The sequence below is a fragment of the Delphinapterus leucas genome, chromosome 10 (assembly GCF_059928025.1).
Source record: "Delphinapterus leucas isolate spDelLeu-1000000601 "Yukka" chromosome 10, BTC_Dleu_Yukka2, whole genome shotgun sequence".
In the NCBI taxonomy this organism is placed as follows: Eukaryota; Metazoa; Chordata; class Mammalia; order Artiodactyla; family Monodontidae; genus Delphinapterus; species Delphinapterus leucas.
The window spans coordinates 59,709,615-59,727,736 of NC_143138.1; the positions used below are offsets into that span (position 1 = coordinate 59,709,615).

General features: G+C 49.2%; 1 protein-coding gene across 31 annotated transcripts in view; it reads right to left on the reverse strand.

Annotated features, from left to right (window-relative positions):
- Nucleotides 1-18,122, reverse strand: part of TRAK1 (trafficking kinesin protein 1) — a 164,058-nt gene that overhangs the window by 25,664 nt on the left and 120,272 nt on the right. For 20 of the 31 annotated variants that reach the window (XM_089919126.1, XM_089919122.1, XM_089919125.1 and 17 more), the window contains 7 exons: nucleotides 11,284-11,400; nucleotides 8,587-8,687; nucleotides 7,647-7,755; nucleotides 5,687-5,765; nucleotides 4,591-4,766; nucleotides 3,848-3,922; nucleotides 3,192-3,329 (listed from right to left, as the gene is read on the reverse strand). In XM_089919126.1, coding sequence (XP_089775252.1) covers nucleotides 3,192-3,329; nucleotides 3,848-3,922; nucleotides 4,591-4,766; nucleotides 5,687-5,765; nucleotides 7,647-7,755; nucleotides 8,587-8,687; nucleotides 11,284-11,400 — 795 coding nt within the window. Of the gene's footprint in view, nucleotides 1-3,191; nucleotides 3,330-3,847; nucleotides 3,923-4,590; nucleotides 4,767-5,686; nucleotides 5,766-7,646; nucleotides 7,756-8,586; nucleotides 8,688-9,762; nucleotides 9,971-10,307; nucleotides 10,409-11,283; nucleotides 11,401-12,720; nucleotides 14,859-18,122 lie in introns of those variants that run through there. The other 11 variants (XM_089919109.1, XM_089919106.1, XM_089919131.1 and 8 more) reach the window with 4 other exon arrangements.

Sequence of the window (18,122 nt, forward strand, 5' to 3'; positions counted from 1 at the left end):
CATCTCCTCCCCAAGGAGACAGCAAACACATGAAGACCTTGCCAGTTCTCTGAACACTCCACTTGCGTCTTTCTCTAGCCAGGTTGTGAATTTGTGGGTCTGGGGAAGACCGGTCATTGAGGACTTCTCACCTCCTGGATGGGCCAAGCCCCAAGCTCAGACTCAGCAATGGAGGGGCCTGCTGAGTACCCCTCTCCCTGAACCGCCCACCAGGCCTCACTGGGTGAAGCGGAGGCTGACAAACAATCCCTCATGCTCACGCAGGTGGATGCCGATAGGACCAGGGTGTGCAGAAAAGCACCTGCCGAGGCCTCAGAGGAGGACACCACCTAGGAGAACCTGAAGAGAAGGGCTAAATTCGTGCCGAACTTCCTGCGATGACAGGAATGTTCTCTTTCTGCACCATCCAGTATGGGAGACACTGGCCACAGGTGGCTACTGAGCGCTTGAAATGTGACCAGTGTGACTGAGGAACTGAGTTCTTTTTTTTTGCGGTACGCGGGCCTCTCACTGTTGTGGCCTCTCTCGTTGCGGAGCACAGGCTCCGGATGCGCAGGCTCAGCGGCCATGGCTCACGGGCCCAGCCGCTCGGCGGCATGTGGGATCTTCCCGGACCGGGGCACGAACCTGTGTCCCCTGCATCGGCAGGCGGACTCTCAACCACTGCGCCACCAGGGAAGCCCGGAACTGAATTCTTAACTGCACTATTTTAAGTGATTTAAATTTACATAGTCACTTGTGGCCAGTGGCTTCCCAGCTGACAACGCATGGGGCCTCCTCCAGGGCCCCCCAGTCCACTGGGGATGCTCCCGTCTGGAATTTGTAATTTTTAAGCTAGTTTATTTTTCTTAATACTGTTTACATTCCAAGTTCTGCACAAGGGAAGGACCTTCATACCACTTAAGAGAAGAAACAAGATACCAAACTACTAATGACACTGCTGTTCTGAAGGAAGGTCACAAGCAAGGTCTGTGACATTTGTGGCCATGATCCCCCCTGGGCCATCTGGAGATGAGCATGGATCCCTTCTCAGAATGTTTTTAAATGAATAAAATAATTAGGATTAAAGAGGAAGCCAGATATACTGAGTTAATTACTAAAATATTAATAACTGCAAGTATGATAGAGTAACACACAGGATCGGGTTTCAGGACTGGTAATGACTGAAGTGGAGATTAGCACAGGTGGTGTCTTGGGACATCTGTGGCCACTGACATGCGCTATGAAAAGAGCTGTGATTTCGATGGATGACAAAGTCACGGGGATGCTAATATCGCTGTGGTTTGTTACCTACCTTCATGAAGGAAGGAAACACCAAGTACAGTTAGGGATTAATGAACATATGAGATATAATCCTCCCTCGAAGTTCAAGGGCCCACTGAATCCTGTCTGTAGATCCCAGATTAAGAACTCTTGGCCATAACGCAAGAGAATTGGGAACATACTTGAGCAAAGCCTGCTACTCACTGTTTTATTCGACAGTTAGAAGGGCTGTGGGAGCAAGAGAGGCAGAGCCGGGTGTTCTGCTCCAGAGACACAGGCATGATGCAAGCTTTAGATTGCCTTAAATACCTTTCATGCATAATGCACTTTAAAAATAGCCGTCTTCAAAAACTGAGCTCTGCCAACAGCAGAAAAAGGGCAAACAAAAGCTCCGCCTCAGCAAATAATAAACGTTGAGAATCAATCTCTCCAGAAGAAACCCAAATGCAGACTTAATTCAACTTTTCTTACGTCCTGGTTCAGCTTTAAAGTACAGGTCTGTCCTTGAGAGCAGGAACACAGGACAGTGAACCCCAGGCATGCAGGAGACAAGACAGCCCCAGGAGATGTGAAACCGGGAAGGAGGAAAAGTGAGGCAGGGAGCGTACAAAGCTACACGGGCCCGTCTGTGAGCCGAGCATAGTCAGCTCTAGATGGGGATTCAGGGGATATATTGTCCTTTGCTGCCTTCACTGGGATTCTTGGAATCACTGGATCACCAATCAGCTTCTTGGAAAGCTGACTTATTTACGCTGTGTCTTTCTTTTTTGGTTTCCCTTAGATTTCAATCAGGTGGAGAGAGAGCGCCTGACTTTATATACGAAATCAAAGAAGAAAAGGAGATCATGATTTAGAAAAAGTGGTTCAGACAGCAAGGGGTTGGGTGACAGTGTCTGCAATGCGGAGGGGGAATCTGTGAAGAAAAAAGAGCCCTGAGTAAAGGTCAATTTGAAAGGGACCAACTTTCACAAACATTTATACAGCCCTCCACTCCTATTTCATTTAGAGGAGTTTCTCTCAAAAGGTCTTCTCTCCTCAGAGAGAACTGGTATCTCATCAAAGCATGGAAATAGAGCCTGAAAAGTCTGTGGTGGTTTGCTTTTCAGTCTGTTGATCCAGCCATCCAGATCTAACATCTAGTAAGCACCTACAACTCTACAATGTACCAAGCACTGTGCTAGAGTATTAAAGAGAGGGAAGGAGGAAAGAGCAAATAAGACATGGTCCCCACCTTCAAGGGGCCCTAGTCTGACAGAAGAAGATAAAATGAGAAAGTTCCCCCCAGTACTACTGGGAAATGACCAGCAGAGGGGCACCACCCTGTGCTGACCATAGGGAGAGGTCAGCGTCCTGGAAAGCCCCCTTCTCAACCACATTCCCCTAAAGCTTAAACATGAAACAGATCAGGCCAGGGTGAAAGAAATAAGACTGTGGGGAACTAAGACGAAAAATATAAAAACGTCACACCCAGCATAGAGGGAAATCTTTTTTCAGATCACAGATGCCGAAAGCCACCAGAACGGTTAATAAGCATACAAAGAACCAGCGGAAGCTTAAGGCAATTTAAGAATTCTCCAATGCGCTTGTGAGCCCAAAATAGCACATACTCTAAAAAGGTCGGGGGAAAAATAATGTAGAGTGCCTTCCAAATACCTGAGGTGCCTACTAAATCTAGTTCCTACTAAATTTATCTTCCAAGGGCAGGAGTAGAAAAGACAGATTCAGAGGGACGGAAAATAAAGGACCAATTCGTCTCACGTGGTTAAGAAGCCACGGGCTGGGCTCGCGAGCCCTCATCTCGGATCCAGATCCAAGCTGCAAAAGGAGAAGCCACCTGCAGAGGCTCAGCTCCAGACCCGCCCTCCTCCCAGGAGCACCCGCTGGCCTGAGGGTGGGAAGTGGGGGTCAGGCAGCAGGCGGGCACTCACCATGGGGAACAGGCCCAGCGAGTGGTAGCGCCTGGACGTGGTGTTGGGCATGGTCTTGTTCCGGAGGTTCTTGAGCTCTTCCTGGGCCTCGTGGAGCATCTCCATGCACTCGGCGTACTTGTCCTCCAGCTCGCGCAGCTGCCGGACACCAGGAAAGGGCAGAGGTCTGGGATGTGAGACCTGGTACCGCCCACCCACCCACCAGGATCACTACCAGAAGCTCCCGCCCTCCACGGGACCAGCTGCCCTGTGTCCTGAGGCATAGTTTTTCTTTTACTTGCAGACTCGGAAATCTCCTAAAACACTAACGAGCAACTGAGAGAAAACAAACGAGAGGGCGAATCATCACTCCCTCGTTTCCTGCCACGTCTTTGAACGGGGCTCCTCTGACATGGCGTGCTCTGTGTCCTTTCCCTTATTGGAACGTTTGTCGTGGGCCCGTGCGCACCGGGCTCCAGGCTGGTGTACAGCCCAGCCCCCCAGGTGCTCACGACCAGCGTCAGCTCAACTGGGAGCTGCCTTAGGAGTAAGAATGACATTCAATTCAAAATCAGAATGGTTGTTAAGATGGACGGGACCCACACAGCCTGTTGGAGGGAGGCTGATGTACCCCAGCTGGGACTGGGGCCCTGATGAAATGAGGGAGAGCCACTCACCTCGGCCGTGAGCTGCCGCTGGGCATCCTTGGCGGCCCCCAGGTGTTGGACAAGTTCTTCATTTTCCACTGCACACTAGAACGTGGCAAAGGGAAATCAGCTTCTCTTTTAAGACACGTAGAAAAGTCTAACTTTTCCCCTCTTATTCCCTGATCCGTTATGATCCTATCACACGTCCACAGGGAGATTTTATCTTATACTGGAGTAAAATTTTGTCTTTTATATAGTTTGGAGGGCAGCGTACTTCCTGTGTCCGTGTTCATTCCCTATCGCTTACCCCTACCCTCCATAGTCACAGCCGCTCTCTGGAAGCATTTCACCTCAGGCTTCTAGCAAAGGCCTGACGTGGGGAAACTTAATTGTTTTTTCGCTGCTACATCTTAAATCTAAAGGGGACAAGGTTCTACCGCGGAATATACAGGTGCCCTAAGGACAAATACCAAACTAGATCATTCAGACTTTGAATTCCCAAACTCTCTGTTTACAGCCCCTTTACCTTTCTTAATGAGTTCTATTCATTTGCAGGTTTTTCTTAGGAGGTGAGTGGTGATAAATGTGATCCCCTTGCCAATTCAGGGCAACAAATTTTATGCTATTGAATCCGCTAAGCTTTAGCAAAAGCTCTAAAGGGACGGCACAAATTCCTAAAATATGAATCTAAAGGGCACTGTCTTTGGGGTAAATGCCCCTTCTCCATCTCAGAACAGCTAGTTTTGTATCGGCCAGAGAAACAGAAGCCTTACAGCTTTTGCCTTCTTCTGCAAATCAACTATCTGGGAAAGCAGGTGTGTGATCTCCTCCTGCTGGCGGGCAGCATCTTCCGTCTTCTTGGCCAGTTCCTCCGAGATACTGGCAATCTGCACGTTGGCATCCCCTTTGACCAAGAAACGACAGTCGCAAGAGCCAGAGAGAATGGCTTCTTTGTGGTTTGTCCAAGAAAAAAACATCTTTATTACAAGACAGGGGGGAGTAGTGGAGAGGGCACGTGAAGATGGCTTGGAGGGAGAGTCCCCATCTTCCTATATGGGCTCGGTCTGTCGTGAGGAGGAACCGGCCCACCAGCTGTGGCTCGCAGGCTCTGTGTGGGTGCTCACCCCATTGCCCAGAGAAGATCGGGCAGGCTTTCGCAGTCAGCCGTGAGGTGCCATACCAAACAGAAGGCGCCTCTGGCCAATTCTGCACGTTCCACACAGGAACACACCCCCATCGGTAACAGGAACCCCTGCTGCACTCTGTTCTAGAAAGGAACTATCGCCATGCACAACACAATTCCCCTGGGCGTTTTCAACCCATATTCAGAGCCATAACTCATTTTACTAGATTTAAACATAGGGTGCGTTTCATTGACTTAGTGTCTTGCTGACACTCAGAATACTGTGTTGCCCGTTTGTCTTAACGTGTAAACTTATAATGGAGAGGGTCGGGGGAAGCACATCGTATTTGCAAAGCTGAGAACTCTGGCCTCAACGTTTACACATCAAATTACTGATACTATAAGGCTGTTCTTCCACATCTTCAGCTCAGGACTCCGATGCTGGACCTAACTCAGACATTCGATAACCAGTATTCCAGCAGAAAGCCAAAACTAAAATTAATTTTAATTAATTGCGAGAGACTGGGAATGTATGGCTGACAACACCGCACCCGCTGTCTCATACACGAGGGTGAGGGGTGCCACACAAGATCAGGGGAGGCCTCTAGTTTTCGGAAAAAATGCTACTGAGCCCAGGCTGGCAGGAAGACCACACTCTATCAGGTAATGCAAATCCATCTGGTCTTAATGATGGCAGATGGGGAAAGTAAAAGCGGGGGACAGGAGGGGCGGGGGGCAGGCCATACTCAGCTCCTTCACGCAGTCGTTGACCAGCTGCTGCTCCTTTTCTTCATAGGTAATGGTCTCCGTCTTCAGCTGGCAGGCCTGTGGACAAGGCTCAGGTCAGAGATCCCACAGTCGCACCTGGACGGCCTAGGGGATGCAGCAAGGGCTAACCTGGGTCTGGAAAGCTGCCCTTCAGCATCTCCCCAGCTGTGACCCACTGAGCCCTCAGATATAGAAAGTCAATCCCAACCACTAGAGGGCGCCACACAAAGCAGCTGCTAAAACTCTTGTGAGCGCCCCCTCTATCAGTCGGCCTGTCTATTCACGTGTGCCCGTCCTGGCTCACAGTCATGGACCCCCTTGTGACCCAAACAGTGGCTATGACACAGCCCTGCCTACCGTGGGCATTCTAAGGATAATCACCACCACAAGAATGGCTAACACTTATCACACCTACTACGTGCCGGGCACCATCCTCTGAGTTTCTGAGTAGGAGTTAGACCTGTTGTATTCAGCTGAGCAAAAACAGGGTATAATATGAAAGCATTAAAGTTCAGAGACCCAAGAGCTACCCCTCGGACTCTGGATGGCTTTGCTCCTGGCTGAAAAGGTGGGAAGAGATCTGAAGGCCCCAAGAAAATGCCCCAGTTAGAGAGGTATCTCTGAGCCCTCAGGTCCTGGCCCCAGAGATGCCACAGTCCTGAAAGCCAGATGCAGGAGCCGGAATCTGTGGCTGGGATCAGATTCCCTCCGCTTGCTTTAGGGGAAGACTCCGACAGAGGGACAAATTGCTGTGTGCCTGGGGCTAGAGCATTTACTTGGGGCAGATGCTGGAACTCAGAATGGGGAAAACTGGACTGTAGTCGTGGCTCAGCCACTGCCTGGCAGAGAAAGCTTGGTCGCACTGGGCTTATGTGTCCCATCAGTAAATGAGAGGCTGGAAGAGTTGATGGCTAAGAGACACGAATGACCCTTTCCTCAGGCAGGAGAGCATCCTGTTAAGCCCAGACATGAGGCTCTTCCCAACATGTGAGGCAAGTTCGAGGTGACAGGTGGTCTGCCCTATTGGAGGGACTCTGGGGAACCCTGGGCCAGCTTAGGTGAACATGCAGCCCAAACTTGACAGACAAGGGCCTGATCGATAGGGCTGTACCACACCTCTGGCTAGAAAGCATAAACTCATGGATAAGTAAACAAATAGTACTAAATTTGCATGCATCTGTATTTCTGGATAGGGGTAGTGGGTGAAGGGAAATAATGTAGGGTTTGGAGCCACAGAGACTTACAAACCCTGGCTCTGTTGCTCACTAATTTGCGAGATCTTTGGCAATCAAAACACTTAGTAGCCTGGGTCCCGGTTTTCCCTACTGTAAATGAGAATCAGAGTAACCAACTTCCAGCCTTGTTGTGAAGATTTTTTTAAAAAAAGAATGCAGGCAAAGTACCCACCACAGTGACTAGCCAATCAGAAATACTCAAAAGCACGGGTTTCCAAGCTGCCTCACTCAGTTCAACCTTTTTAAGTTAACTGTCTAAGAAATATGTCTCCAAGTTCTCGTGTACTATTAGGGCACATCTGACCTGCAGTAAAGTGAAAACGAGGCTTTCACACCAGGCCTCCAAGTCACTTCTACGTCCGAGCTGGAGACCACCATGGCAAGGCCCCACTTTCCAGGAGCTTTGGCCCTGACCGAGAAGGAGAAGGGTTTGCTACTCTTACCCAGCCTCATGCTGCATAATTCACCAGTCCGTCTGCTGCAGCCCGGACAGTATGTGCTGCCCTTTGAAGGCAATGCCCAGCTCATAAGTGAGGCACGCCCTCTGGGCACTTGGTGTGGCTGTGACCCCAGGTCCACATGGCTCTTTCACAGACCATCACCCTGGAGGACGGAGGGGCTGTAATCACAGCTATTCTCACCAGACATGCAAAATGGGGCCACCACCCTTGCAGAGGGGACGAGGGCAGGGAGTGCACTTCACCTCTGATCGAAGTACAACGTTCTCCTCTTCAAGGTCCTTCAGCTTCTTTTGGAGAGAATCCAGATGAAAGTAATTCTGGACGGAGGAGGACGACTCATTCCTCTTCAACCTGGGGGAGAAAGTTCACTTTCTAGGGAGGGAGGCATTTCCTCCGACCACCTGGCAAGCCATGGAGAAGCACAAAGAAGGGCCGTTTCAAGGAAAGCTCATGAAAGGTGCAGGGGTGACAATGACCCATCAGGCTGCTCCCTCACCACCAGGAAAACAGCACAGGCTCACAACACTTCAGGGCCACATCCCAACCCTTTGCGGCTACTTTGCCTCAGGTTTCGGGGGAACCAACTCTATTTGAAGTCTACACAATCTGGGATGCCTTCTATGTGCCAAGAACTATTTTAAGTACCCTACATGTATGAACCCATTCAGTGCTCACAGCCCTAAGAACTGAGTACTATTATTATGCCCACTTTACAAATGAGGAAGCAAGCACAGAGAGGTTAATAACTTGGCCATGAGCCACAGAGCCAAGATCTGAACTCAGACCATCGGGCTCTACAGTTCATGTTCCTAATAGGAGACTCTGCTGACTCAGAGAAGCCCCTCCCCCCAGGCACCCCCCAAGGACCCACCACAGCACTGCTGGCTCCAGAACCCTGTATTTCCTCCAAATGCAGAGTCCAGCCTGTTACTCCTTAACAGCCAGGCCAAACCAATCTGAACTGACAAATAAGCAGTAAGACCCAGGAAGAGGAAAACTAAAATCCCATCAGAACGGGAAAATCCATCTGTCGGAGGCACTCAGAGATGTCTGGCCTACAGAAGGCTGAGAGCAGCTGACCTGTGCTGTCAGTGAAGGTGACGCTGTCTAGGCAACTCCAAGCTCATGGACCACAGCCAGCCAGTGCTCCGGCCTCTAGAGACAGGCCCTTGGGTGACTTACGGGGTGGAGCACACAGACTCCGGCTCGCTCTCCTCTGCGGCGCTGGTGTAGAACTGAAGCAGCTCATCCTTCATGGACAGTTCATGCCGGAGCTGTGACACCTGCACAAACACAGCCCGTCACGCGCTCTCTAAATGTGACAGCATCCCCACTCGTGCTTAAACACTTATTGCTCACTGACAACATTTTTTAAATTCCTCATTCAAAGTGAAGGCATGTCACCGATTTTGTGCTATTCAAGGAAAACAAGGGGCTGAGTTTGATCCCATTTAAGAAAAATGCAATCAATTACTTTTTGGCAAAAATCCCTCTGTTTAAATTTGTAGTTTTTACTTTGGTACAAAGAAGAGGTGAGAGGGGACTAGAAGGTGCTAGAATGATGGCTGGGGCGGGGGGCGGCAAGACAGCATAGGGGCTTTGCAAGTAAATGGATGACCAGCTGGGAAAACACTCAGAGAAGCGGACCATGTTACCACATGGAGGAAGAGGTCATTCACTTCTGCCAAAACCAAATCCCATCTCGGACCAGGACCCCTGGTGATGTCAGTTCCGGGTGGGCAGCTACAAGCAGCAAGCCCGGCAACCCTTGTTCTCCCGCTTGGAAAATCTCGTAGCGCCACCTTGTGACTGCTACACCCTCACAGGAATTCTGGCCAAGCTTGGCCAGACCCTGCTTTGTACTCAATGATTACAAGATAGGCATTCCAGATACAGGAAGAAAAGAGGCAACCATGAGGAACTGGCCGTACCGACTACTCTGCAAGGATGGTTCTGCAAGTCGCACTTATTTATACTTCAGGTTTAAAATAAACAAACCTGAACCATAAAAATTTTCACCTGCCCTTTCACCATTCAGCACCGATGAATAGGCAACCAGCACTGTGAGCGAGGATTATAATCGTTTTAATTCTTTCTTGTTTCTAATTTGATTTGGGGTCTATAGTTTATCCCAACTTTCCTACACAACACCGTGAATATATTTTATCTTCCATGGAGAAACCAGTTTTACGTACGTAAAGGCTTCGGCTTCAACACCTGGACTGATCATTTAATGATGTGCCAAGGGGAAACAGTTTTCAAACTCCAAGGTTTCCCAAGGGGACAAAAAGTCACTTCCACCCCCAAGTGCAGGATGCACTTTGTGTGAGGAAAGGAAGCCCCAAGCAAGGGCAGCACCTTGGAGAAGTAGCGCGTGAGGGGCGACGGGTGACCATTTACTGGTTCCTGATGGCATGTCCCTCTGCTCAGAAGGGGCCAAGTAGGGGGCCAGGCTGACCTTCTCCCATACTTGGGAGAAGGGAGATTCAGGTCATGATGCTGGAGGCCGGGACAGCAGGGGTCAACTTTATTTCTCCTTGAACACGACCGTATCTTACCTCATCACCTTTTAAAGAAAGCCCAGGGTTAAAACTTGTCTTTATACAGTGCTGTACATCAATTATATCTCAGTAACACCGGAAGGGGAAAAAAAATCAATAAAAATTACAATAAACGCTTAAAAAAACTTTTTCTTATTGAGTGGCTACTCTGTTTCATCACATTAGATTGGTAAACCCAGACAACAATAGCTGGGAATATCTTTAATGAGGAAAAAGTCTGAATACGTCTTAGGGACATGAATATGGGCATCCCCGTCGCGCCCCCCCCCCCCACTAAGAAAGTTTCTGATAGAAAATAAGGGAGAAGAAATGAGAAGAAGGAAAGCCAATCAAAGTCCTCACAGTTCAGATTCACTGTTCAAAGGCCAGTTACGGGGCTTCCCTGGTGGCACAGTGGTTGAGAGTCCGCCTGCCGATGCAGGGGACGCGGGTTCATGCCCCAGTCCGGGAGGATCCCACATGCCGCGAAGCGGCTGGGCCCGTGAGCCATGGCCACTGAGCCTGCGCATCCGGAGCCTGTGCTCCGCAACGGGAGAGGCCACAACAGTGAGAGGCCCGCGTACCGCAAAAAAAAAAAAAAAAGGCCAGTTAGGATGATGGCAAAGACACTAGCAAGGGGGGCCTGGCTGTAAGCTCCTAATTCTGGTTGTAGCAAACCCGCCCGACTCTGCAGCCTTCCTCCTCCCGTCCACACCGTATCCCTCCCAGAAAATCAGTGCCGCTCCTCTGAGACCTCAGCCCCTAAGTTAAGCCTAAAATGTTCTTCCCCTGCCCCCCACGCCCCATAATGATGGGGGCTGAAGACATAGACCAAGATTTGTATCATTAACATAGTAGGGCTTCGATCATGAAAACAATAGGCTATTTTTGGGTTTGTTTTAGAAACACAAAATTATATTGTGCTGACGAAGGGGCAGTCACTGCCTCACTCTGCAGCATGGCTGCAGTTCCTTCTCCGCCTGCCAACGCCCACCCTGGCTCAGGGATCTCCGCTCATTGTTGGAATAGCCTGTGTGCCCTTCAGCCAAGCTCTGAGTGTCTTTCTCAGCTGACATGATGATCTAGATTCTTGGAGGACACGGGCTGTAGCTGGTCCACACTGGGGGCCTACTGACCATGTGAGGGCTGGTCCCAGCCTGGGCGACCTGTCCACACTGTCGGAAGGAGACACAGGTGAACAGGAGGGGCAGCAGGAAGGCAGCTCTCCATGTCCGGGGAGGGCCTTCCCCAGCGGGATCCCATGAAATCATGACCTTCCTCAGGCATGCCTGTTGCGGCACCCAAGCCCCTGCAGATGCCCCTGCTGGCAGGTCCTTACCTCCTCCCTGATGTGTTCCACCTGCTCCTCCAGCAACTCATTCCTCTCGGTGAGTGTCTTGTTCTTCTTCAACAACGACTGGCCGATCCGAGCAGCCAACTCTAGATCCCGCTCTTTCTGTGAAAGGCAGAAGCGAGAGCAGAGGTTGAGAAAACCTCTGGTGCTTCCAGCAGGAGCCCACAGAACTCAGGGTCAACTGAGGAAAACAAGGGCGTTCAGCAAGGACAAGGGAATCAACTAATTCACCATCCACACACCAGCATCTGACACCTGTTCAAAGAGGAGCTCACTCAGCTACCAGGGCCCCAAGCAATGAAAGGGAACCTTCCGATCTAATGAAAACAAGTCTCTTCCTACAGGAAAGACATGCTTCCAAAAACCTTTCTGTGCAACTGCTTTTGGTCCTTATGTAATCATTTGATAACCTATCTCTCTACCTGAAGGGCTGGGCTATTGTATCGCCAGCACCCAGCACAGGGAGACACTCGGTAACTATTTGCTCAATGAATAAGTGAATCCAGAAATTCCAAAGTGCACTTAAAATAGCCAAGGCAGCCTCTCTGGCACACATTAAGCTGGAATTTACTGAGTTAGAGCACAGCAGGGCACAGAGGAAAATCTTTACTGGCATACAAAGATACAGCTGCCTTTATGGGAGGAAAGCTGTGGCCTGACAGTGGAGACAGCGGGGTGGACGCCGTCACCAAATGCAGACTCACTGATCCTTGCTGGTGAAACTGCTGGCCATCACGAGTAGATGCACTTGCTCACTTTTAGGCGGGGATTGGCATGGGGAGGCGAACTCCGGAAAATGAAATCCTTTTAGAAGCCTACGCTAATTATTCTGCTCATCTGGTGTAAAAAAGCAGAAGAAGAGGGACATGGGGTTTTGAGCAGAAAAAAGCTGGGGATTCAGGAATCTCCGCTTCTGATAACGATGTAGTCTTATGGCTTCCACTTAACAAGGATCGGGTACCCTCTAGATCCATCTTTCCCAAACACAGATTATAAACCATCAGTAGGTTGAGAATCATTTTAGTCATGGCAACTGTCATTTTGTTTTAAATGACATTCAACAGCATAGAACTGAAATACCAAAGTGCATTCCACATAGTAAGGTTATCACTTCATGCTTAAATTTTGCTTGTCACACATTTACCGACAACCTAAGAGGCATTTCTTATAGCAGGTACCCGTCAAAAGTTTAACTGCTCCAGGTGAACCGTTCTACCCTAAAATTTGAGAGTCTGGGTTCTGATTCAACATCCCTGGGGTCCAGTTCCCTCGTCTGTGAGATGAGGTAGGGTGGACGGGCAGACTTGCTGAGGGACCCTTCTAGCTCTATGATTCATTGAGTTGTAAGATACTTCAAAAAAGCATTTTTTATTTCTAACTTCTTATGTATCCACCAAATTATACCATGCAATAGTAGCACACCTTCCTTTGCTCATCACGGGAGTTTCGCTGAATTACGAGCAGAGCACTGGAGGTCAGAGCATGGTTTGGGGGGACTGAATCCAACAGCGATTTGGCTCTCTGGAGCTCTTGCATAAATGATGGTCTCTCTCCCCTAGGTCTTCCATGGTCCTGAAACCTGTAACTGCTGTCCCAGAAGCCAGCTGGGTGTCATGTCAAGTGAGCCATAAATTCCTCCAACTCCTTCCCAATCTGTGCCTCCCCCTCATGCCCTCCCAGGGAACAAAGGGGACCAGTGAGTCTGCCCAACGAACCGAGACGCCCCTCTCTGTGCATTCATCCGTGCCGGCTACTGTGTCTACCAAGGAGGGTCCTTATCTCAGTGGCCCTTTATTACTTTTCAGACACAACGGTTGTGCGTATTTGGTACTGGGAGGAAATGACCCACAGGGATTGTGTGAGGGAACCCACTTCTACAGGGGCCGTCTCAAAATTAGCAACTAGTGCAGGTTTCAGCTGGCTAACTCTCCGTGAAAACTGTAGTACCACTGTCCATTTCCCTTTGGAAGTGTGGTCTCCATAAATCTCACTCCAGTCTGTTAAATCTTTCTACTAGAGCAAGCCCTCAGACTGAATACCCAGCAGGTGCGTCATGCTCGTTGGCTCACTGCCTACTGTCCCGTGCTGCTTGCCGTCATGCAATCCAGCTGCTAAGTTCCAGCACACACAGACATTGCATATGCAGATTTCAGTGCAAACGCATCAAGCCAAAATCATAATGATGAAGACAGGCTGGGCAAGGCACTGATGAGCACGTGAAGAATGCTGAAGGCTTCCCACGGCACACAGGGGCCAGAACCCAAGAGGAATGGGACGCAGGCAGGGGAAGGAAACAAATGCTGAGGGGCTCGACAACGAAGCCCCTCGCCCCTCCCCACTATACCCCAATACACGTCAAACCTCAGACTTGAGGGCCTCCTTGCCCTCCAGAGGGGACAACTCTCACTTTGTCTACACCCAAAATCTAATCTGTATAGTAACATAAAGAAAATGCTCTGCTGGAAAAAAAAAAAAAAAAGGAAGTTAGAGTAAAAATATTCAGAGATGAAATGAAATTCTTAAACAAAAAAGTCATCAGGTCTCTGGTTTTTCTAAGGCAAAAGGCCAGTTGGGTTTCTCTTTAAGAATTTCAGTAATCGGGCTTCCCTGGTGGCGCAGTGGTTGAGAGTTCGCCTGCCGATGCAGGGGACACGGGTTTGTGCCCCGGTCCGGGAAGATCCCACATGCCGCGGAGCGGCTGGGCCCGTGAGCCACGGCCGCTGAGCCTGCGCGTCCGGAGCCTGTGCTCCGCAACGGGAGAGGCCACAACAGTGAGAGGCCTGCGTACCGCAAAAAAAAAAAAAGAATTTCAGTAATGAAAAGAGTCTCATTTCTTACAACCAGCCAACATGTGATAAATATTTACTTCGAAAACCAGGAAAACAGCTAGGAAATGACCACTGGATCAAACTCCAGTGAGAAAATGAGACCATAAATAAATCTCAATTTGGAAATCAGTCATTAGAAGAACTGGTTCTTTTATTCCCCAGGAGATGGCGGTCAGGTGGGGCTCATTCTGACTCTCCTAGCTCCCTCTCTGCAGCTATGTTTCGCTGAAAACTTAATGCACTGTAGGATATACGTATATGTATGGCTGATTCATTTTGCTGGGCAGTAGAAGTTAACACAACCTTGTAAAGCAACTATACTCCAATAAAAATTTTTTTTAAAAAGACTGTGACTTGTGTCTCAGCCCCTTTTAGCAATGACCATGAACACTCGAGCCGCCTGGCACGGCCCCAGAGACGGAGAGCTGCCTGCCTCCCACGCTGAGCAGCTGACTCATCTCATTCACCCATTTTGGGATAAAAAAGCATGACTAAGGAGCTCCTGGAATAACCCTCTCCGTAACTGGGGAGGAGACAGCTTTGCCCAGAGGTAAATTCCGAACAGCAGCAAAAGCCAGGGCGAGCTGCAGAATCCTCTTCCCCTTTAACCCGAAAGCAAACTCTTCACATTGGCCAAGGGCTGTGCTCCGGCATCCCGTGCAAATCCCGCCAGCACCCCGCCTGCCTGCGGCAGCCGTGCAAAACCAAAGCAAACGACCAGAGGAAACGGGACCAAAGCCAAGAAAAGCACAGCATGGCACAACCTTCACGCGACTGGGGCAATTAGACTTTAACCAGGAAACCCGCCTAGTTCCAAAGAAAGGCAGCAACTCAGATGTGATTCTTATCAGGAAAAGGAGAGGCACAGCGTTGTATATAAAACACGCTGATGCCCACAGACCATGGCCATGGTGAGCTGTTAAAAATAAAACAAAAAAGCACAGCAAAGAGCCACCTGAAGAGACTGCCCCACAAATATTCTTTTGAGCAACTCAGTTTTTTTTTTAAAGACGACAGCCTACTTCTTGATACAGTGACACTCATTTAAGCAATGAGCTGTGAGGTGCTGATGACCAGGATCTCCATACAGGGCTGGAGTCTCAGGCTCCTCTGAAGTGGTCCTCAAACATCCAAGCAGAGACGGGTCTGGCCCTGCAGAGTCCTCACCCAGCCCTGCCAGCTCACACCCGGCAGGAGCCAGGAACCACGGGCCATGGATACTCACTGAAGCAGCATCCCATTAAAAAAAACATTATCCAGTTCATGTTTTTAAAGTAAAAATGTCTCACTGACAATCAACTAACCGTACTCCCCAAAACTAAACAAACAGGGCAGTAAACACCTACAGCCAAAATCAACAGGGCCACGTGCATAGTGGTTAAGGGCCCGGGCTGGAAAGCAGCTGAGCCACCGGGTGTCGTCTGTCCTCTCAAATGTAGGTCCCCTCACAGTAGGATGGGGGAAATAGTGGCATCTACTTCTGAGAACTATCGTAGAATTAATGAGATGATGCACAGACGACACCCAGCTCTCAAAGTTTACCCTTAATAATAAGCGTGACCACAGAGGCAGACACTTATCAAAGGCCCATCATTTCCAGGATTAAAAGGGCGAAAGAAATCAGGACCCAACAGGGTCCTCGCCTTGGAAAAACTTCTAACCAATCCAGTTGGATGAACAAAGCCAACAGAATGACAGGGTGGTTCCCGAGCTCAGGGCTGGCTGGGGCACGGACTACCTGGGGCTGGGGGAGTGTGACAGCTTCAGAGATCCCTAATGAGCCCTGCAGTATGACACTCAAGGCAAGAAAAGACAGAGGGGCCAAACGGTGCAAAAGGTCACAGGTGGGAGAGCAGGAGGCAGGTCCCGGTGATGAGTATTAAGAGGATTCAGGAATGTGATCGAGTGTGTAGCCTTGAATGCCATGCCAAGGAGTTCTGAGTGTCGCGGGAAGCCGAGGTCATTAAAGAGGGCTTGGGAGGGTGGCAGCTGCAGGGAAGATGACAGCAGAGAGAAAACTCAAATCTCACTGCCAGGGCTCCAGGAGCTGGAGTGGTGGCCTTGGAAAAAAAATAATAAAGGTACAGACGTAGGACCTCCCTCAGAAGACTTGAGGACTAATTGGGTATGGAGTGAGGAGTGGATTTAGAAACAGGACAGTGTTGAGGAAAATTGACACAGCAGGAAGGGGGAACATGGTAAAAACTATTTTCAAAAGTTGGTGGTGCCAACCAAGCTAGCCTACGAGGTCACTAATGCCAGCCGCCAAGACGGCTGCAACTGGAGAGTCACCAGAAGGCCAGTGCCCTAAAATGCCTCACCAATGGCCCTGTCACACGGCCAAAAAATCTAAACTCACTTATTCGGGGCTGAGGAGTTTGTAACTTCCCTGACATGCAGGTGGTCAAGCGGGTCTCGGCTCCTGCCCTGTCTCAGCTACACTGGGTCTACCCATGGGTGGCCTCCAGGAGAATGGGAGGGGAGTGTGTAGCAGGGCAGGTGAACCCTCAGGAACTTGAGGTAGGGGTAGGGGAGTATTGGAAGGGTCCAGCCCTCAGAGCAGGTAGGAGAACACTGGATGTGCAGAAGGGAAAAGCGCAGGGAAAGAGAGAGACATAAAAATGGGGTGAAAAGGGCTTCTCTGGTGGCGCAGTGGTTGAGAGTCCGCCTGCCGATGTAGCGGACCTGGGTTCGTGCCCTGGTCCGGGGGGATCCCACATGCCGCGGAGCGGCTAGGCCCAAGAGCCGTGGCCGCTGGGCCTGCGCGTCCGGAGCCTGTGCTCCGCGGCGGGAGAGGCCACAGCAGTGGCAGGCCCGCGTACCGCAAAAATAAATAAATAAATAAAGGGATGAAAAGATGCCCCCCACCAAAAAACCTCAGGTCCCACACTCCTGCTTGGTCCTGTGTTTCAACTTTGTTCTGCCACTGGCTGAAAATGATGATTTCTGTGTCTCTCATATCTTTCTACTCTCTTCCTCAAGAAGGGCTAATGAATAGTCACATGACCCCAAATCATTCTAGATTCTAGAGCAGAAGCCAGGGTCTAAAAGTTAGCACCTCTGGGACTTCCCTGGCGGTCCAGTGGTTAAGACTTCACCTTCCAATGCAGGGGGTGTGGGTTCGATCCCTGGTCAGGGAGCTAAGATCCCACACGCCTCAGGTCCAAAAAACCAAAACATAAAACAGAAGCAATATTGTAACAAATTCTATAAAGACTTTAAAAATGGTCCACATCAAAAAAAAATCTTTAAAAAAAAGGTTAGCACCTCTGCATTTGAGGTCTGATTTTGTGGGGAGAGTGGGAGGTAGTGCTTTAAGATGGGCACTTATTCAATAAATACTGAGAACCTACCATGTTCTGACCTGCTGAAGGCATGGGGATACACACATTACACTCACCTGCTTCCAGAGGCCACCATAGCACCTTAATTCTCAAGTGTCAACAGAATGCTGAGAAGAAATTGAGAAAAGCATAGTCTCTAAACTAACTACAGCTCATCTAATCCCAAGCACGTTTCCTAAAATTTTCCTTGCCATGCTTGTTTTGGTTATTTCCATGCTGACACCGCATAATAATATTCCCTTAACCTGATGTAACTAAAAACATAACAAAATGCAACTAAAACATTACAAAGATATGGATAATGATGTATTTTTCTGACATTTTTGTATACACTTAACATATATCATTAGTATATATTTTAAGGGTTTATAAATCTTAAACAGGGTATTCTACAGCAAGTATTTAAATGCCACCCTATTCTGTGTCATTAATACATTCCTTTTAAAATCCAAAATACCCTGTACAAAGTTACAGTGACAGAAGCCAACATAGCTCTCAGTTCAAAAGATAAATAAAATAAAGCCACTGAATTATACCCTGAGAGGGCTCAGTTGCTGAGATTCTTCACCGAGAAAGATGGTAATGTATGCTTTAATTGATATAAATTATAATCAGCTATAAATGACTCTTTGCCTTGCCCCAAATCACTTAC